At 47.6% G+C, this 22,051-nt stretch overlaps 1 protein-coding gene across 2 annotated transcripts in view; it reads right to left on the reverse strand.

Annotated features, from left to right (window-relative positions):
• LOC140394945 (calcium/calmodulin-dependent protein kinase type IV-like) overlaps nucleotides 1-22,051 on the reverse strand; it is a 155,557-nt gene that overhangs the window by 29,153 nt on the left and 104,353 nt on the right. For both annotated transcript variants that reach the window (XM_072482160.1, XM_072482158.1), the window contains 2 exons: nucleotides 2,984-3,074; nucleotides 738-812 (listed from right to left, as the gene is read on the reverse strand). In XM_072482160.1, the coding sequence (XP_072338261.1) occupies nucleotides 738-812; nucleotides 2,984-3,074 (166 nt within the window). The remainder of the gene's footprint in view (nucleotides 1-737; nucleotides 813-2,983; nucleotides 3,075-22,051) is intronic.

The following is a 22,051-nucleotide window of genomic DNA, read 5'->3' on the forward strand; positions in this document are numbered from 1 at the left end:
ATGATTCTATGTACATGATGTGCTGCAGAAACTCCCCAGGTCTCCCTTGACAGTACCTACCAAACCTGTGACTGCTACCATCTAGAAGGGTAAGGGCAGCAGATGAATGGGAACCTTCAAATTCCCCACCAAGCCACTCACCACGCTGACTTAGAAATATATCGCCATTCCTTCACTGTTGCTGAGTCAACCATCCTGGAACTCCCATTCTAACAGTGCTGATGGTGTTCCTAGATCACATAGCCGTCCAAGAAGACTGGTCTAGCCAGCGTTTCCTGCATCCCATAGATGAATAAGTTTTTAAAAACTCACAAGTTTCAGCAGACCTCTGTATAAACCAAACCAATGCCTGGATTTGCCAGACGCTAAAAGATATATTTGCTGAGGGTCAGAATGGTGCTGAGATTGCATTTGGATCAATTTTACACAAAAGACTGGGACATCTGCAGCCTTTCAGTAATAATTTAGGTAGTTGAATTACTTTGATTATCAGCCTCATGGGAATATTCCCGTACCACTGTGAAAATGTAATATGCTCCCATGGAACACTGTAGAAAATGAACACTTCACTCTCACCACGATTTGCTTGCTTCCTTCTGCCCTAACAAACGGGACTCAATTCAGAGAAATCTTTTCTCTCCCTCGCCAGGACTTATGTTTTTTGTGTTCCTCGAGTATTTCTGCATCAAAATTGTCACAGCTTTGATTTGACGTTCAATTAAATCCTCTCCACTTACCACAATATCCCGGAGTCCCACAAACTGTCTTCATGGCAACCTGCTCATTCACAATTTTGGACAGACCAAAGTCGGCTAAAATAACAAGAAAGATAGAGTAGGATCTTTGTGCATTTGCAGTTTGTACGGTATCTTTGCGCTTGTCGTTATCGTAAAAATGAGGGATTTGTGACACTGTCTCAAAACATTATTGTCAAGTATTACGGTCGCATCAGAGCTGATAAGACACTGTTGAAGTGCCTGTCAGCCCGGTGACCTGTGCACCGAATTTAATAATTGCTTTCTGGCACAGTAGAAAAGAACAAGTAACCCCATGTCAGAGATGGCACTTTGTTGCTAAGGTAACGGTACAGTTAAAAAAAAAAATCAGTGAATTATTTTGTTATAATTGGAAAATCTTTACATGGTTAAGAAAATCCAGAAAGCATAGAGAGGAAGCACGGTAGCATTGTGGACAGCACAATTGCTTCACAGCTCCAGGGTCCCAGGTTCGATTCCGGCTTGGGTCACTGTCTGTGCGGAGTCTGCACATCCTCCCCGTGTGTGCGTGGGTTTCCTCCGGGTGCTCCGGTTTCCTCCCACAGTCCAAAGATGTACAGGTTAGGTGGATTGGCCATGATAAATTGCCCTTGGTGTCCAAAATTGCCCTTAGTGTCCAAAATTGCCCTTAGTGTTGGGTGGGGTTGCTGGGTTATGGGGATAGGGTGGAGGTGTTGGCCTTGGGTAGGGTGCTCTTTCCAAGAGCCGGTGCAGACTCGATGGGCCGAATGGCCTCCTTCTGCACTGTAAATTCTATGATAATCTATTCTTCTAATCTTGACAGGTCATTCTGCAGAATGGTGGTTAACATGGTGGTGGGGACTCGGTTAAGAAAAAATAAACTACACATGCTGAAATTGTGACATAAAAACGGAAACTGTTGGAACTACACAGCAGGTCGTTCAGTGTCTGAAAAGCGAATCTGGGTGAGATCCAAGAGCTCATTTTCTCAGTCGCCGAGAGCACACGTTGGAAAATTAGACCTTCTTTGTCAGAATGTCACAGATGTATAAAAGGAGTCTGTACCCAAAAACATTTACTTGTAGTTTCTTTTCAGACGCTGTCTATAATGTTTTATATTTTCATTGAAATAAAATGGAAGTGTTTTTCAGAAAATCTTCAAGGATGTGATCGAGCTGGGATTTAGTTCCCTTGATGGGGCGTCCCCCCGGCTCCGCCAGTTGGGGAGCCAGTGGGAGCCCCGTGTCGCTTCCGACACGATTTAGCCGGGCCAATGTTCGGCCTTGCACGGGATTATGGACCTTGGGGGGAGGGGGGGGGGTGCGGGGTTGGTGGGAATCCTGCTCCCTCAGAAGTGCTGGAGAAACCACTGCCGACAGTACCACTGGGAGTAGCGGCTGCTGCTGGTAATGGTCCCACGCCAGCCCTCCGCTGGATACCAGGACACAGGTGAGTGGCACGGGCGGGCGGGGGGGGGTTTAGAGGTTAGGGCAGTGGGTGACTTTCAGCAGACCCTTGCTTACGGGTGTCTGGTCCCTCGATCAGGCACTGAGCACAGTGGCGGGAGGGTGGCGGGGTCCCTTGCTAAGCTCGACACGGGGGAGTGCATTAAATTCTGCTCATTAACTTTGTTTCTCGCTCCACAGATATTTCCAGACCTGCTGAGTATTTCCAGCATTTTATGTTTTTATTTCAGATTTCCAACACCTGCAACATTTTGATGACTTAATAGGCACAGGTGCCACGCAACGTGGCACACAAAGTCTGAGATTGGCACTGGCTCATGCCAAGTTACATAAATTCAGCTGATGCAGTGTGATGAACACCCCAGTTAACCACAATGCCCCAGGGCCAAGAAGGTATTCCTGATTATTTTTCAATGGTTCCAACCGGAAGTGCACACGTGTGCATGTTGAACGGAACCAGAATTGATCTTTGCTCTGATTCCTTCCATAGTTGAACAACACGCTGTCACTCAGTGCCTTGGTTCACAATGAAAAATGGGGTCTTGGCCGAGAAAGAGAATTTCTAAAAATAGTACACTTGTTACACATAAATGAAAATTTCCTCTCTGCCACAATTAGCAAAATTGTACGCCAATTTTTAATAAATATGTTGATAGTTTTGCTGTGCACGAGGTAAAGAGGAAATCTTCCAGCATATTGCCACGGAATTTGATAGTTCCTCCCAAGTTCTAAGTCAAGCAAACCTTAAGTTACTTGTAATTAGTTTACAACGAGCCTTACCTATTTTCAGCGGTGCCTCTGATGATAGATCTGCGTAGAGGAGGTTTTCTGGTTTGAGGTCTCGATGGACCACTCCATTCTCATGTAAATACTGAAAGGGTTTTGAGAAAGAAATCAGCATTTCACATGAACAAAGCAATGGTATCCTAACTTTGCACTCGAAAAGGCTTTTTGATCAACCGCTACTGGCCTTTGTTTCTGACCATTTAGTGAACTGTTTGAAGCAGTTGTACAAAGAGCGATGGCGACCAGTGCTTCATGCTTCTGTGCGTTATATTACCGCTGAGTTTCCCAGCATTGGCGGTAGCAGAAAATTCCACAGCGGTGGAAAATTACAAATGGGACTTCAAAACAATCAGCTGTTGAAAAGTGATGACTGCAATAGGGTAGCAAAGATCTCTATTAACGTACCTGTGCCATTCAGATTCCATCTATTTATAAATAATCTCTCTGATTTATGGGGATTGATTTGGAGAGGGCTGCACATTGGCACGACAGATTATGCCTGAGCACAATAAACACCAAGATCAGGCAGGTTGGAAGATATATTTGATTTTCCTGCTTGAGAGATTCATTGTATTCAGTGGCAGACCCAAAACCCACGACAGCCACCCACCACGCTCCCCCTCCCCTCCCCCCTCTTTCCACTCAACCCCCACTTCCCCTTTATTATGCTTTGTATTTCATTACATAGGGTTGAAAGTGTTGCACAAGTTGGTTATTTATTCATAGACCTTGACTATAGGCCAGCACCCATTCCAGTAACTGTTTGCGACCATTGAAACTTTTTCTGCATGAAGCTTTCAGAGAAAGGAGACATTATGGGCACGATTCAAATGCCTCGTTGCCCCTGCCTGGTGTTGGGACAAGGTCGTTGAATCTCACCAGAGGCCTGCAGCGAGATTCGTGACGCTAGAAACATCCTGTGAGATCCAATGAGCGGGATCCAAGTGCGTTTTTTAAAAATGAGCCGTTCACCCAGGGCCTGGGGTTCAATATCTTATGAACGTATGGACTAATCTTCCTGCACTGGTGAGCTGAACTTGTCTGTGCACGAAGTGACTTAAAGAGTGACCTCGACGGGGAGTTCCAAACTGACGACGAGCAAAACGCAGAGAAACACCCCGCTAAACGTGCTTTAACATGTCCACTGAGTCATGCCCTATGACTTTGTAAATTCCCAGTTATTTTGACTCCCGCTTTAACTGATGGAAGCCCACAGGAATGGTCAGAAGCCTGGCCTCCTTACAGGCTGGAGCTTTTCTTCATCACGTTTTCCATATCTTTGGTATCCGTAATGATAAGGCTGATGGAGCTGCTACCTCTCACGTCATCTAGTATCTGCTAATCCACTGGTGATTGTGGGGCCTACTGAAAACAAGGCCCATATGCACCGCAACCAACAGTCTCTAAACAGACGAATGGAGGCCTTCACTAAAAAGGGAATTAAAAAGAAATCATTAGCCGCTGCCAGCCCTTTCTTGAATCCTTCCTAATAGCATTCATTTCTGCCACCTTCCTCCCTGAGCAAATCCCGCTCCTCTTCATCATTTTGAGGACATTAACAGTGCGGTAGATAACGGGGAGCCAATGGATGTGGTATATCTGGATTTCCAGAAAGCCCTTGACAAGATGCCACACAAAAGGTTGTTGCATAAGATAAAGATGCATGGCATTAAGGGGAAAGTAGTAGCATGGATAGAGGATTGGTTAATTAATAGAAAGCAAAGAGTGGGGATTAATGGTTGTTTCTCTGGTTGGCAATCAGTAGCTAGTGGTGTCCCTCAGGGATCATTGTTGGGCCCACACTGTTCACAATTCACATAGATGATTTGGAGTTGGGGACCAAGGGCAATGTGTCCAAGTTTGCAGACGACACTAAGATGAGTGGTAAAGCAAAAAGTGCAGAGGATACTGGACATCGTGGGCCGAAGGGCCTGTTCTGTGCTGTATTTTTCTATTTTTTTCTATGTTCTAAGTCTGCAGAGGGATTTGGATAGGCTAAGTGAATGGGCTAGGGTCTGGCAGATGGAATACAATGTTGACAAATGTGAGGTTATCCATTTTGGTAGGAATAACAGCAAAAGGGATTATTATTTCAATGATAAAATATTAAAACATGCTGCTGTGCAGAGAGACCTGGGTGTGCTGGTGCATGAGTCGCAAAAAGTTGGTTTACAGGTACAACAGGTGATTAAGAAGGCAAATGGAAGTTTGTCCTTCATTGCTAGAGGAATGGAGTTTAAGACTAGGGAGGTTATGCTGCAATTGTATAAGGTGTTAGTAAGGCCACACCTGGAGTATTGTGTTCAGTTTTGGTCTCCTTACTTGAGAAAGGACATACTGGCACTGGAGGGTGTGCAGAGGAGATTCACTAGGTTAATCCCAGAGCTGAAGGGGTTGGATTACGAGGAGAGGTTGAGTAGACTGGGACTGTACTCGTTGGAATTTAGAAGGATGAGGGGGGATCTTATAGAAACACATAAAATTATGAAGGGAATAGATTGGATAGATGTGGGCAGGTTGTTTCCACTGGCGGGTGAAAGCAGAACTAGGGGGCATTGCCTCAAAATAAGGGGAAGTATATTTAGGACTGAGTTTAGGAGGAACCTCTTCACCCAAAGGGTTGTGAATCTATATGGAATTCCTTGCCCAGTGAAGCAGTAGAGGCTCCTTCATTAAATGTTTTTAAGATAAAGATAGATAGTTTTTTGAAGAATAAAGGGATTAAGGGTTATGGTGTTCGGGCCGGAAAGTGGAGCTGAGTCCACAAAAGATCAGCCATGATCTCATTGAATGGCGGAGCAGGCTCGAGGGGCCAGGTGGCCTACTCCTGCTCCTAGTTGTTATGTTCTTATCTAATGTGCCCACAAAAACCAAATTTCTATGTAAATTGCTACCTTCAGGAGAGCAGCAGCGAATAAAGAAATAAGAAAACCATCAGCCTCCCAGCAATCTGTAAAAAAAAGTCACTGATAAACTTCTGGGGTGATGCTCAGTTGAATCTCCATGTTTGCTGACATACTGGGGCAAAGTAACAGCAAATCCCCTGAATTGGAGTCAATTGAGTGGAAGTTCCAACAATTCGCCTCACAACTTTTTTTTTTGCCAGAGCCCATTTACGCCTCCCAGAGGTGGAAATGACTAGAAAGGAAGGGAAATACTTGGGCAAGCTGCAATGAATCTAATTTGGAACAAGAAAAGCTAATTTTGGAATACTTAGCCATAAAGACAGAGCGCCAACAGGAAAAGTCAAGAGGCAGGGGACATCACATCAAAAACAGATACCCAGAAGCAGAGCAAAGGCAAACAACGCCTCTGGTGAATAATAGTGGATTAGAACGGAAGATTCTCAGAGCAGTTCTAAGTGCCACAATAGAACTGACAGAAAGTTTCCAAAAGATGTGTTTCCACCCTGTCTGGAACCTTTTACTTTCTGGAAACTGAGACCCTGCCGTTGGTGACACTGGAAACAAACACAGTATGCAAGGAATCTCCTGGTTCCTGGTATACGACAGGGAGAGGGGGAGGGGTAATGCCTCCCATTTATCGTGCACCAGGAAACATTGTAAATACAGCAAGAATGTTTCCTCTAGAAATGATGTAAGTACATTTGAAAAAAAAAAATTCCAATTTTGCTCGAAATTCTGATTAAGGGCAAGTTACATTTATGTTGCTGGGAAAAAAAGTGCTACAAGTGCTATTGTAGCACTTAGAACTGCCCTGAGAATCTTCCGTTCTAATCCACTATTGTTCACCAGAGGAAGTCACCATTTCCAGGTTATTCCACTCAAAATAATTTTACCTTGGGGCCTGATTTTAATTTTGTGTAAGTTTTGAGTGAGTTAAAATCTGGTCCCAAATGGAATCACTTTACTTCCAGCCGCAGCACAGTGGACCCAACAAAGGTCCTTTTCACAGTTGTGTGTGGTGGCAAGCTTTGAATTTGATGTCTGTCAGCCGATTGTGTGAGGAGTTTCACCAAATCCACGCCCGCTTCATTTCATTCGACTGAAAAATTCACTTGACAGTTTCAGCCTTAAAATAAAACTATTCTGGGCAGCACGGCGGCCCAGTGGTTAGCACTGCTGCCTTACAGCGCCGAGGTTCCAGGTTCAATCCCGGTTCTGGGTCACCGTCCTTGTGGAGAAACTCCACGTGTTTGCGTGCATCTCACCCCCACAACCCAGTGATGTGCACGGTAGGTGGATTGGCCACGCTAAATTGCCCCTGAATTGGAAAAAAATGTATTAAAAAAAATAAAACTATTCTCCTAGTGCAAACTTGCTCCAATTCACAAGCACATTCGTTCTGATGTTATTGTAATAAAATTAAAATTGAAGCCATAAAGTTTACTGATTAGTTACTCTAGTGTATAGGCTTCCTTTTACTTGTTTGTAGGTTATATAAAGATCTTCAGTCCTGCACCCCAGTGATCCCTCTTCATGTATGAGTCTCACTCATTCAGCACGGAGAGTATCATAGCAAAGCTGCAGTCTGTCCTTACAGTATTAAACATTGAGTTTATGTGTTATGCTGAGTCACATATCTTACAGCATAAATATTCTTTTAAATGAAAAATCTATTGAGTATTCAATACTTTTGAGTGGTTATAATCCTCTAATAACCTGTGCATGTGAATGCTGTTTAGTGAACTACATTGTGACCCACTTCATAAAAACTACCCTTAACACGTAAAAGGCTGCTGTACCCTCTGATCCATCTCAGCTTTTTGAAGAGACATTTATCCTGGCTAGTTTAAATAATTTTCTATTTGAACTCTGAAAGCCATTGCTCAGCTTAAACTGTGTCTAATTGATAAAAAGTCAAAACTTCTCGGGCTGGATTCTCCGGTCGCTGACGGCGACATCGCGATCGTCGATCGGCCGGGGACTCACAGTTCCCGGCCAAATCGGGGGCGGCGCCGCTTTCGCGATGCTCCACGCCCTCCAAAGCGGCGTACTCGGAGAGTACACCACCCGACGTATCGACGGCCTCAGGAAACTGCCTGAGGCCCGCCCTCCCCCTCCCCCCCCCCCGATACTCCGCTCCCGACGGCGTCGGTCGCGTGTGGTCTCATCCGTCGGGAACCCGGCGTGGCGGCTGCAGACTCAGTCCAGCGCCGCCAGAGTCGGGGAGGGCCGATCCGCGGGCAGTGGGGGACTTTATTCGGGGCTGGCGGCACTGTGGTGGGTGGTCCGGAGCGCTCGAGCCAGCCAAAGCGGGGGGCACCTTTTTTGGCGGGCCGGATCCGTGAGCAGCCTCCGCCATGTAGCATCGCGCGGCCGCTGCAGGCCACCGCCGTGCCCGGCCACGGACCCGCCAATTCTCCAGGCTGTATCGGCAGCTAGAGCCGGGGGCTCTGCGCCGCCTTCCTGCTAGCCCCCAGCCAAACGGAGGATCGGTGGCCGTTACTTGCCATTGTTTCTGGAGTAAAATGCCACCGTTCCCACGCCGGCGTGAGGACATAGCCTCAGAATGGGAGCATCTGAAATCCCCAAAAGCAATTCCCTGACTGAAGGAGCAACTGGTGTCACAAAGGTCGTTCAATCGTGGAAGGACAGTTAACTGCCCCAATATAGTTACCTTGACCTCAGCCCCATCCATTTTTTCCTCTTCCATGCCATCCCTTCTTTATTGTGAAGAAAAATCACGCTGGACCATGGTAGCCCAATGTGGTGGTATGTATTAGGGGTAATACGGTACACCATGAATGCCGAGGAGCTATTTGAGGACAGATGCTGGGTCCTGATTGGATCTGCCGCCTACTGGGCTCCACCCAGATAGGCGGGGTATAAGAACCCGGTTTGCTCCCAGCAGCTGCATTCTGTGACTGAACTGCTGGGGAACAAGTCTGCTCAATAAAGCTTTGATTGAAGTTCTCTACGTCTCGCCTCGTGTATGATCGATGGTGCTACACCCACCTTGTACAGTAACAAACAATACAGTGGAACTCACCTGTTCCCAGATCTTTCCTCTCCTGTGCCTTCCCTCCCGCTCTCCCTTCCTCTGCTCCCTGCCCTATTTCCTCCGCTCCACTTTCATTCATCTCCCATGTGCCAAAGTCTACTTATCTCTCCACCTTCTATTGTTACTTGGACAGTGAACTAGACTCCCCATGTGCAGCACCACAGGAGACCAACTAGCATACGGAATGACCCATCTGAAAAAGACTTTGCTGAACTCCGAAACTGTAGTAATTGCCCCCATTTCCATTGTGCCGAGGAGCCCACACAAATCCCATTGTTTAGCTGTGAAAGTCATGCTTTCTAGCATGCCAGATACACTGAGGATTTGTCAATATGACACTTAATCACAGCAGCATCTGTCAAGTTACCAAATTATATGCTAAGACATGAACTTGAGCCAATTTCTTTGCAGGAGATGGTTTCTTTGAAGTATTCTGGGGCCAAATGTTTGCAATGGCAACCAGATATGGTACAAATATTTTATTGTTCAAATAAAAGGATTGAATTTGTTAGAATAGCATTTTAAAACGGCTTGATATTCTCAATTCTGTGTTTGCATATTTCCCTTCCGTTTCTTTTGCCTTTCCAATTAATAGTTGCTTAGCAACACCCTGCATTGTCCGGTGGGCACCAAAGCTAGTGAAATGTGGAGTTCTCTGCATCTTTGAGGTTTCAGATACTTGACAAATAGAAAATAAATGCAAGCTTAATTTTTTCCTGCAACCAAACAATGGGCTTGAGGTTCTGAAAAGCCCATTTTCAATAAATACGCGGTTTCAATAGATTATCGTTTTTGTTGGGGTGAATTCTCGTCCGGCGGGATTCTCCGTTCCGCCAGCAGCGGACCCCCGCCACCAAGAAACACGCGACTGGGGAGGCGGAGAATTCACCCCGTTATATTTCTTGGTTGTCCTCCCTTCATGTCAGAAGCAACTCATGCAGTCACTTACTCTCTCCTCTCCCACTTACAGGTGCCAGCAGGAAGAGAGCAAGGGATCAAGAGGAGACCCTGTCGAGTAGTTTTCCAGCCCACAGACAACTGAGGACATTGGGGAGAAGAAAGGGAGTGGACCCTGTACTGGTGTCACAGCAGTCCCCCTCCACCAGCGTAGAGACACACACCTCACTGAATACAGCTGTAGTTTGGACCGGATCTCACATTCTGGTGGTCCCTGCATGAACACACGTCTGCAGCAGGAAAAGGCAAAGGCACCCAGCTCACTCGGAGGACTGCTGCGGAAGAAGCATCGGCAACATCCAAGTTGGATGTCCAGATGCGTTGAAGCGTGAATAGAAAAATAGATCAGCAATCCACCAAGCACCTCTCTCTGGAGTAACAAAGCTGTCAACCACTGGTTAATGCAATGTTTTGCTGTGTGAAGTTGAATGGTAGATTTGCACTTCAAAGGTTGTTAAGGAATTTGAAGCCCTTTGAAATGTACTGGACTTTCGAGGAAGCCTCTGACACTTACAGCAGCGGCTGCTTTAAATACTTATCTGGAGCAGCAGATGGGTGTGGAAAGTGCAGTGATTTTTCACTCCACTGCCTGGGCTGCTTTCAGATTTCAGGCAGGAGACTGATGGGGTTGACTGATGGAGGTCTCTGTTGGGATTGACTGATGGGCGCCTCTGTTGGGATAGACTGATGGGGATCTCTGTTGGGATAGACTGATGGGGATCTCTGTTGGGGTTGACCAATGAGGGTCTCTGTTAGGTTGAACTGATGAGGGTCTCTGTTGGGGGTGACTAATGGGTGCCTTTATCAGGGGAGTCAGATGGGGGGGGACTGGGATGATGGTTGGGGGGGGGGTTGGGCATGGGGTGGCAGGACTTTCATAGTGGGGGAGGAGGGAGGCCTTCCAATAGACATTGGGGGGCACCTTATGTATGCACTGACGCCCTTGAGGGGGTCCACCGCATCAGGACTACGCTTGAGAAAACGTGCATCAAATCCCACTGGGAGGATTCCCCGCTGTCTAACGGTGGTGATGGTGGTTTTGGGGGGGGGGGGGGTGGTCAGGTTTCCATTCCGTTCCATTCTCCACCGGAGTGGGAAACCGTTACCAGCGTTGGGCATTGGAGAATCCACCTCGGGCAACATGTACCTGTTTCAATGTGACATTGCGGATGAGAAATCTGCAAGAACACCCTACGGTCTAACCACCATGGGGTAATTTAATTATTTTTTATTCTAATCACAATATTGCTGCTGGATTGCAGAACAGTCTCTAAAATCTGAGCATTTTCCTTAAATACAAAATATTCTGTGACCTTACACTTAATCCCAGCAAGGCCCTGCACTGTTTATGGAATCTTGCAAAATTACAACTGAAGTCTCTATTAGTAGTTAAGGCCTTCTGGAATGAATGTCTCGTACTACCTCAAGTTGAAAATGACACGTAGTGAGGTTTGGAGACGGGGACAGAAATCTTTGTTCTCGTAGGGCTGGTCTGAAAGAATAGAGACAACTCTTAAATAACGTGCTGCATCACAGACTTCTTGCATTGAGCCACTTTTCCAAATTTTCAAATGAATTATTTTACTTGTAAATTGTCAGCTACGTTTAACTAAACACTGGTGATGCTGAAAGGAACACCACGCTAATCCTGATCAGCTACTTTAATTTGGTCTATTTCACTCTGGTTCCCAAGGGCTGTATCTACTCAAACCTGCTGTGTGTTGATTATAATCTGGCTTTTAAAGCCTTAAGTATTTCAATTATCCATCCTTGCTTTTAATTTTATAATGCAAAGCTTCTCTTGGTATATTTACTGCAGCAATTTGCCATTGGTAAAACTGGCCCAGTGCTCTTCACTATGTTTGCAGATCAACTGGCCTGAATTTTAAGACTCGTCAAAGTTGCCGTGGAAAGCAGAAATTAAACATTGAATTTGATCCATATGGGTTCTCGGAGTTTGGAACTAGTTTCAATTACATCTGGGGGCCACAGTGCTTCTGGTTCGTGGGTCAGCATATTTGTGCAGGAACCCGGGGCGGGATTCTCTGATCCTGACGCTAAGTGTTGACGCCGTCGTAAACAGCGTCGCGTTTTACGACGGCATCAACAGGCCCCCAGGACCAGCGAGCCTGCGCCTCACAGGGGGCCAGCATGGCACTGGAGCGCTTCTTTGGAGCTCCAGCTGCCGATACCTGTGTTAAACGGGCGCCGCGGGTCTGCGCATGCGCGCTGTGGTCAGCACGAACTCATGCATGCGCGCTGGATGCCTTCTCCGCGCCAGCCCCGACGCAACATGGCGGAGAGCTACAGGGGCCTGGCGAGGAGTGAAATAGACCCCCACCAGGAGATGCCAGCCCGCCGATCGGTAGGCCCCAACTGCGGGCCAGGCCACGGTGGAGGACTCCCCCCATGGTCGGATCCCCCCCTGCCCTCCACCAGGCCGCACCCCCGCAGGATGAACGGCGAGGTCCCGCCGGGTAGGGCCACATGTGAACGGCGGCGGTGGGACTTGGTCTACCTCGGTGACCACTCGAGCCAACGCGCGAGGAGAATCCCCCGGGGGGGGGGGGGGCGCTCTACCGGCACCGCGCCGACCGCGCTGATGCCAATGGCGCCAATTCCCAGGTCACCGGAGAATCGGCGGAGCAGCGGCGTCATGTGAATCGCGCCCCCTCCTCCCCCCCCCCCCACCCCGGCGATTCTCCGATTCCCCCAGCCGTTTGTTTCTCGTCTGTGCGCCATTCAATACTCCCGCCACTCGTCAATGGGTCTTCCATTGAAGCCACCCCACGCCGTCGGGAAACCTGTGGGCGGGGGTGCGCTGCCAGCGGGAACAGGGAATCCCAATGGCCGGAGAATTCTCGCCACTAGATGCAGTTTAGAGCAAATGTGCTGTCTCACGATGCTGAGGTCCCAGGTTCGATCCTGGCTCTGGGTCACGGTCCGTGTGGAGTTTGGGGAGAATGTGCAAACTCCACACGGACAGTGTGTGACCCAGAGCCAGGATCGAACCTGGGACCTCAGTGCCGTGAGACAGCAGTGCTAACAACTGTGCCACCGTGCTGTCCCAAGTCAGTGCACTTTTAAGCCAGTCCTTCGGATTGCTTCTACACTTGGTTTTCAAATGCCTCAATTTCTTTCCTCATAAGCAGACCTCGAAAATGTGCCCCTTCTTTATTTTCCATATTTTCCTATTTTCCATACCTGGAAACTGCACAGGAGTTGGACTTAACACCTCACTGGCACTTGGGGATCAGCAGCTAGCCACAGCTATGGCAATGAATCAGGTTTGTGACTATTCAGCTTTCCTACATTCAGAGTAAATGTGGCTGCTGCAATGCCGTACGCGTACTTAGTATTGGGGCACAATGCCTTTCCTCAGGAAGGTAAAGACCAGGCTCACAGATGCTTACTTAGCTGTTCCAATGCGTCTCGGCCAGCTTCCCGCATTGAGGTCATCTAAAACTCTACATTCCCCAAATCCCATTCATCCATCAGCCTCATGCTCGCTGACCCATCCTAGCACCCGGTTAAGCTGCACCTTTATTTTAACATACTCAGCTATGTTTGCAAATACCTCGATATCTCTATAATTTTTTCCAGGCTACAACCTTCCAAGATATCTGCGCTGCTCTACTTGGTGTGGTTTATTAGGCATCCACCAGTTTAATTATTCCACTGCTGTCGGCTGTGCCTTCAACTGCCAAGGGCCAAAACTCTGGAATTCTTTCCCTAAAGCACTTTGCCTCACTATCCCTCTTTCCTCCTTAAAGCTTACCTCTTTGATCAAGCTTTCGGTCATGTGCCTACTATATCCTATGTGACTCGGTGTCAAATTTTTTGGGGTAACGCTCCCATGAGTGCTCTGTGACATTTTGCTGTGTTAAAGGTGCTAAGTGAATTAAATTAAGTGACATTGTTGTTGTTCCGGATATTTGATTCCAGTGTAAACATTATCACAAATTCTGTGGCAGATGGGGATTATTTTCGGGGTTTAATTGTACTCTGAGTTAATCCATTCTTCAAGTTATTTTTATGATGCATCGTTGGTCTTTGACTCCAAGCTGGAGCAGCTGTGTCAAGATGCTGCCTTGTGTATTTCATGCTACTGATTTTAATTCTACATATGCAGAGGAGGAGGACAAATCAATTATAGTGTGTGAAAGAACTCTGAAACCCTGTAAATAAATTTTAATTCCCGGCAGAATTGGAAAACTTACACAGCTTGGGGATTTAAATTCCTTGACATCTTGGCAGTCCCACTGACTTTATCCACATGTACCCATAATCATATCTGCTTTTAACAATTCCTAACTTCTCCCAAAGAGGGACACTTGACCTCTCGCAAAGAGTTACCCACCTCGCCAAATAATTCTAGCAATATTGGACCTTTTGCTCAAATGTCTAAAGCCCTCGATTCATGCTTTGGACATCCCACAAATAGAAATTTGACCTGTTTGAAGGCAGCTGCCCTTTTACATGCGCAGCTGCCTCTGTGAACCATGGATGTGCAAGATACACCTGACTCCATTCTCCCTATCCCCAGGTCCCAGTGAAAATGGTGGGTGCCGAGACTTGCTCAATTGGTACCACTGTGCCATTTGGCTAAGGTGCGAAGCCCGTCCGACCCTGTGAAAATTTGGGCCCCCGATTCCATTCGAGACCTGAAGTACGAAGTATATTTGTTGACCCATATCCACCTTTTTGATATTTGGATCAAGGACGATGCTTGCCTAACAGGGGGCTAATTTTCAATCAGGCTGCGTTGCAGGCAGGGTATCTGTCTAAAATAAAGACCTGTAATCTATGACATTAAACTCCATGGTGTTAAATCAAAACTCCCGGTTTTCCAACCAGTCCTCCTTTGCCTGCTTAAAAATCCTGGCCCAGTGAAGATCAGGCCAAATTGTGTGTTCTCAGCAATTTCTTCCCCTATTTCATCAGATTTCTAAAACTTAGTGGTTTATTTCTGGCATTTAATGGTCAATTTAGAATAAACTATATTCCCAGAATGTACACATAAGACGCAGGGCTTTCTGCTTCAGAATTGAATTGTCCTTTTTAAATTGCTGAGTCCTGCTGGTCACCTTAATCCAAAGCCCAATTCTTGCTGATGACCTGGATTCAGTGTTCTGACTCCTGTTGGTCAGCAGACCTCAAATTAAGCCCTTATTCCTTAGTCTTTTGATTTGATTTGATTTATTGTCACATGAACCAAAGTACAGTGAAAAGTATTTTTCTGCGGCCAAGGGAACGTACACAGTACGTACATAGTAGACAAAAAGAATATCAACAGAGCACATTGACAAATGGTACATCGACAGTGATTGGTTACAGTGCGGAACAAGGGGCCAAACAAAGCAAACACATGAGCAAGAGCAGCACAGGACGTCGTGAATAGTGTTCTTACAGGGAACAGATCAGTCCGAGGGGGCGTCGTTGAGGAGTCTTGTAGCTGTGGGGAAGAAGCTGTTCCTATGTCTGGATGTGCGGGTCTTCAGATTTCTGTACCTTCTGCCTGATGGAAGGGTCTGGAAGAGGGAAAAGCCTGAGTGTGAGGGGTCTCTGACAATGCTGCCTGCCTTCCTGAGGCAGCGGGAGGTGTAGGCAGAATCAATGTGAGGGTGGAAAGTTTGTGTGATGCTTTGGGCTGAGTTCACCACACTCTGCAGTTTCTTGCGATCTTGGGCCGAGCATGATATGCAGACCTGAATCTGCATATCATGGCTTCATGGATACCAAATTTCTACCAGGTACAGGACACCCAAACAATAACTGCTTACCTAATTGAACCAAAAATCCAGAATTTAATTGCATTTTCATGGGTTTATTAAAACTAAGTCCAAGTGCCTACTCTTCTCCTGAATTGTGTGGAAATCCTTGTGGGTATTCAATTGTGAAGACAAATCAAGTGTGAATAATTGAGGTTCTGTTGTACTGTGAAGTTGAAGAGCACAATGCCAATACACTGTGTTGGCTCTTTCTGTACATTTGTAAATCTGCTCCAAATTTTGGTTAGGTTTTGAACCTGATGCTGATGCAAAATGGCACGGTTACAGCCATGCTACACTCCATACAAACAATGATCATCTTCACGACAGAAATATAGCATTTTGCTTTTGTAAACTGGCAAAAGTGATCTTTCCTTAATTTTTTTCTCCCATTTGTGAAGATTTCCCCTTCCTGGTTGTTGTCTAGTCGGTTTGGATTCCGAAGATAATCAAGAAACGCAATTCAGAGGGGCTGGTTTAGCACAGGGCTAAATCGCTGGCTTTTAAAGCAGACCAAGGCAGGCCAGCAGCACGGTTCAATTTCCGTACCAGCCTCCCCGAACAGGCGCCGGAATGTGGCGACTAGGGGCTTTTCACAGTAACTTCATTTGAAGCCGACTTGTGACAATAAGCGATTTTCATTCCATTTCAGAGGGATCGCTTTTCCCGATTTTCCTTGCCCATCAGCGGTGACGTCACAACGTTCCCACCCACAAAAGACGAGAACCTCATTTGAATGGCTTTGCATGCACTTTAATATAATTAGCCAGCTGCAACCTCCACATGAAGCCCCCCCTCACTGAATATTCAGGCCTCGCCGATGCGAGTTAACAACAGGTTTTGAAAAATGAGATTCAGCTTTGGGGAAGCAAAGTTAAGTGTAGTCCGCAGGGGAGAGGGGCTTGCCCAGACAGTGCCCTGACACTGGTCCCTAGCATAAGTTGGCATTGACAGGTTGGCATAGTGCTAACCTGGCAGTGCCAACCTGTGCTGAGCGAGTGGCAAGGGTGGGCCCTCTGGGCAGCACCATGGGAAGGGTTCCCCTTGTGTGCTGGGGAGGACTGATAACTGTGATGGCGGAGGTGGTGGAAAGGTGGTCGCCCCGATGTCTTCAACGGAGGTGCGGGTGAGAAGCGGTTGTCCGATACCTGCGAAGCGGGTGGGGAAGGTTCCCCAATATTGATGTTATTGGGGGGAGCAGGGTGGAGAGCCACGCTCTTTCTGCTTTTATGGTGGTGGAGGTAGCCCCCAATATGTTTAAGTGGGAGGAGGTTCAATTTGTGTGCTGATCGGGGTACCCTTTAAAGATGGCGCCCCAATCTCTGTGGAGTTGGCATTCATAGAACCATAAAATTCCTACAATGCAGAAGGAGGCCATTTGGCCATTGCGTCTACACCGACCCTGGGAAAGAGCACCCTAGCTAGGCCCAATCCCCCACCCTATCCCTGTAGCCCCACCTAACCATTGGACACTAAGGGGCAATGCGGCATGGCCAATCCACCTAACCTGCACATCTTTGGCCTTGTAGGGGGAAACCAGAGCATTTGAAGGAAACCCACGCAGACGCGGGGAAAAATGTGCAAACTCCACCCAGACAGCCACCCAAGGCCGAAATCGAACCCAGGTCCCTGGCGCTGTGCCACCGTGCCGCCCATGATCTGGAGTGAAGACTGGCCTGAGTCGCTGGAGAACTACATGCCGGTTTTCAATTCGAGTCTGGCACTTCGAAAAAATATGGGAAAAATCCACCCATTTACTCTGCCCTGTCTTGGTGCTGTTCTGCAGAAAGAGGCTTTGCCGTTTACTTTAGCTTCTCACTTAAACAACTCACATTAGAGAATTTGCAGAAAATTGAAGGTAAAGTCAACATATTTCACTCAGAACCATCTCATATTTATTTATTTAAATTTTTTTTTACAGTTATCTTTTTTTCCAATTAAGGAGCAATTTAGCGTGGCCAATCCACCTAACCTGCACATCTTTTTGGGTTGTGGTGATGAGACCCACACAGGCACGGAGAGAATGTGCAAACTCCACACGGACAGTGACCCGGGGCCTGGATGAACCCGGGTCCTCAGTGGCGTGAGGCAGCAGTGCTAACCACTGCGCCACCAAACCGCCCTAAAATCTCATATTTAATACTTTAAAATTTCTTGTATTTTGATTACTAGGGAGAGTCCCAACCGTGTATTGCAGACATGTTTGTACAACATGTTTTGTCCACTTTACATGACAGTGGTATAACCCTGTTCCTTTATTTCATAAATTTTTTAACATGAACATATTTCAACTTTTATAACGCAGAGAGGGAATCTTTGTTTCTGTTTCTCCACTTCCCACTGCGTGTACATTTACAGCACTGTGACTCAATGTTGAAATGACAACAGACACACTGGGCGAAATTCTCCTGAAACGGCGCGATGTCCGCCGACTGGCGCCCAAAACGGCGCCAATCAGACGGGCATCGCGCCGCCCCAAAGGTGCGGAATGCTCCGCATCTTTGGGGGCCGAGCCCCAACATTCAGGGGCTAGAATTTCTGCCCCGCCAGCTGGCGGAAACGGCCTTTGTTGCCCCGCCAGCTGGCGCGGAAATGACATCCCCGGGCGGCGCATGCGCGGGAGCGTCAGCGGCCACTGACAGTTTCCCACGCATGCGCAGTGGAGGGAGTCTCTTCCGCCTCCGCCATGGTGGAGACCGTGGCGAAGGCGGAAGGGAAAGAGTGCCCCCACGGCACAGGCCCGCCCGCGGATCGGTGGGCCCCGATCGCGATCCAGGCCACCGTGGGGGCACCCCCCGGGGCCAGATCGCCCCGCGCCCCCCCCCCAGGACCCCGGTGCCCGCCCACGCCGCCTTGTCCCGCCGTTCAAAAGGTGGTTTAATCCACGCCGGCGGGACAGGCAATTTATCGGCGGGACTTCGGCCCATCCGGGCCGGAGAATCGAGTGGGGGGGCCCGCCAACCGGCGCGGCCCGATTCCCGCCCCCGCCGAATATCCGCTGCCGGAGACTTCGGCAACCGGCGGGGGCGGGATTCACGGCAGCCCCCGGCGATTCTCCAACCCGGCGGGGGGTCGGAGAATGACGCCCCCTGTGCTCCTGATCCAAACCAGAAATTGATCATGGAGCAATTTTAAGATAACGATGACGATTTTGAGGACTTTGAAAGCTCAGTGTTGGCTCTTCCTCAGCAACCTGGTTGGAGATTAAAGACCTGTTTAAGAGGTGGTCCGACTGTAACGTTCATTCGAAATGACATTAGCAAGATGTCCCGCTGGGTAAGCTAGCAAGAAGGACTCACAGCAGGGGACAGGAATTGTAGCAGCAATGGACGAAGAGAGGCTTGGGAATAAATCACAGGTCAATTGCATTTTTAAAAAAAATAAATTTACAGTACCCAATAATTTCTTTCCCAATTGAGGGGCAATTTAGCGTGGCCAATCCACCTACCCTGCACATCTTTTTCGGTTGTGGGGGGTGAGACCCACACAGACACGGGGAGAATGTGCAAACTCCACATGGACAGTGACCCGGGGCTGGGATCGAACTCGGGCCCTCGGCAGCGTGAGGCCGCAGTGCTAACCACTGTGCCACCGTGCCACCCTAGGCAGTTGCATTTTAGCGAGGTGCGCACAGCTGTTTCAACAGCCCAAAACAATTGGTGTGCTTAACAAAATTCAAACTATGCTTTTATAATTGTTCACAGCAGGAAGTCTTACAACACCAGGTTAATGTCCAACAGGTTTGTTTTGAATCACTAGCTTTCGGAGCACAGCTCCTACATCAGGTAAACAATTATATTTGTTGCCTATGGTGATGGTGCATGGCCAGTGCTATTTTCACGATATGTTGACTGCCTACCGTATAAGTAGAAGTGGAGATGGTCTGTAACCCAAAATATCTCACTTTTGGAGAGAGCAGTATATGCATCAACATATAGTGATTTCATTTAGATAGCCCAGGTGGCAATTTGTAGTCAAGGTTTCATTTTCACTATAATTGTGCTGTAACACCATGATACCAGATCACGTCCGTGACTACTGATGAACCTGTTCTCGTGAATTCACCAGAGCCACCGACATTCACACTGAGTTGGTCCACCTTCAAAAGATAATTAAATATAAATGTGGATAGCACAATTGCTTCACAGCTCCAGGGTCCCAGGTTCGATTCCGGCTTGGGTCACTGTCTGTGCGGAGTCTGCACATCCTCCCCGTGTGTGCGTGGGTTTCCTCCGGGTGCTCCGGTTTCCTCCCACAGTCCAAAAGATGTGCAGGTTAGGTCGATTGGCCATACTAAATTGCCCTTAGTGTTGGATGGGGTTACTGGGTTATGGGGATAGGGTGGAGGTGTTGACCTTGGGTAGGGTGCTCTTTCCAAGAGCCGGTGCAGACTCGATGGGCCGAATGGCCTCCTTCTGCACTGTAAATTCTATGATAATCTATGATTTGTTTAGGCTCAGCCACACGGAGTAAAATCTAAATACGTTAGGCACAGGTTTCTCTTTTGTTATGCCCCTTCATTGCAGGTTACCTGTTGTGAGTCGCAGAGATTCTCAAATTATAGGCTATTAAAATTCAGCAGGGAGAATAGGAAGGCTGGAAGTACAATGCAATGTCACTGCAAGTTCATTGCATAATTACATAAAGAGATGGAGTGGGTGGGTTCATCAAGCCTCAATCCAGCCGAATTCTATTTAATATCAAACTAATCAGGCTTCAACATAAGGGATATGTAGTGTGTTACATAAGATATTAAAACTGTCTTTCAGTTATAATGCTGGGTTTGGTTTCCACAGGACCATTGTGACCCTTTCTTAGAACAAAATAATATTCTTTTTTAAATCCTGGCATTGTGGAGAGATTAACCCTGCTTAACAACATACAGCTGATAAAAGAACCAGGCAAGCAAAGACCAGAGTATCCCTTTATATTCTTGGGGCAAAGCTGCTTAATTGCCAGTAACCAAGAAGAACAGCAGCATATGCATTACTTGATACCTAGAATTGCTCTTTATGTTCTCTGCACTTTAAATCATTGGATAAAGAGGGCTTGATTCAACCAAACGGTAACAACGTCCCGTAGCGAGTGCGGTGTTGAGAAACACATGGCTATACAATGCAACTCGCGTTGTGCAAAGGGCCTGAACGGGGAACGCGCGGCCGAGACCGCACATAGCCCCATTTTGTACAGTGGGAGGCTCCACTCGCTGGAGCCCCCCAGTGTAGCGAGTTCGGGATGCCATTTTTTAATTGGCATGTTGGCAGTGCCAACCTGGCACCCTGGAAGTGCCTATGCCAGCTGGCACTGCCACCCAGGCACCTTGGCAGTGACAGGCTGGCACCCAGGTGGCACAGTCAGGGTACCCAGGTGGCACCAGCAGTGCCAGGGCACCACCTTGCCCAAGGGCATGCAGCTGGGGGTTTCCGATCTCCCGGGAGACCCCCACGAGGGCCATTCCATCTGGTCCCTGTTTTTGTGGACCAGTGCTGAACGGTGCTCGCCCGAGGTCTCTGAGGCGAAGGGGATGAATCCCGCAGCCTCAGGTAACTCGGGAATCTGCACAACAGAATGAGACTTAACTGTCTCGCTCTAATATGCAGATTTGCCAAAATGGGTGAGATTTACATCGCAATGTCTCGCAAGATCACGTTGGATCTTGCGAGGCATTGCGAGCCAGGTAGATCCCAGGAGCACGGTTTCCCGGCTTTCATCGGCCACGATGCGCCGTGGCGAGCTGCGTTTTGGGCGCAGTGTGGCCATTAGATTCGTGCCAGAGATTTGAAAACAAAGCTGGATCTGCATCCAAGCACACTGGGCTGCATTCTCAGGCCACTGCTGTGTAAAATACGACGGGCAACGAAATAGGCAGACTGCCCACCATTTATAAAACATAATTAACTGGTAATTGAGCTCGTTAACAAGTAAAGCCAACTAGCCAACATAATACCATGCCATAAAATAGTTTTCTCAATAGGCGTGAGAAGATGGTTGGGAGTGGGTCGGCGTTTAAAAAAAAAAAAAATCTGGTTAAAAGGTGGAAAGGAAGGTGGGCACGACCTTTGTGGGGGGGTGGGGTGGGGGGTGCCTGTGCATCTACCCACCCACTGCATGGTGAAAGATTGAGGAAAGCTGGGTGACAGGATTAAATGCAAGGGTGTAAGATCCCACGTCTGACACAGAACTGGCTGAACTACCTAATCCCCTTCGAATGAAATAGGAGAGAGAAAAAAATGGGTAAATCAATACTTGAAAACCAGTTTTGTTACAATCAGAACATATTTGTGTCTTCATGTGAATTAGCCAGAATTTCTGATGCTAAAGCTCTCAGGAGATAAGAAAAATAAAGCCCAAGGTGTACCTACTACAGCCA

This window comes from Scyliorhinus torazame, chromosome 18, assembly GCF_047496885.1.
Source record: "Scyliorhinus torazame isolate Kashiwa2021f chromosome 18, sScyTor2.1, whole genome shotgun sequence".
In the NCBI taxonomy this organism is placed as follows: Eukaryota; Metazoa; Chordata; class Chondrichthyes; order Carcharhiniformes; family Scyliorhinidae; genus Scyliorhinus; species Scyliorhinus torazame.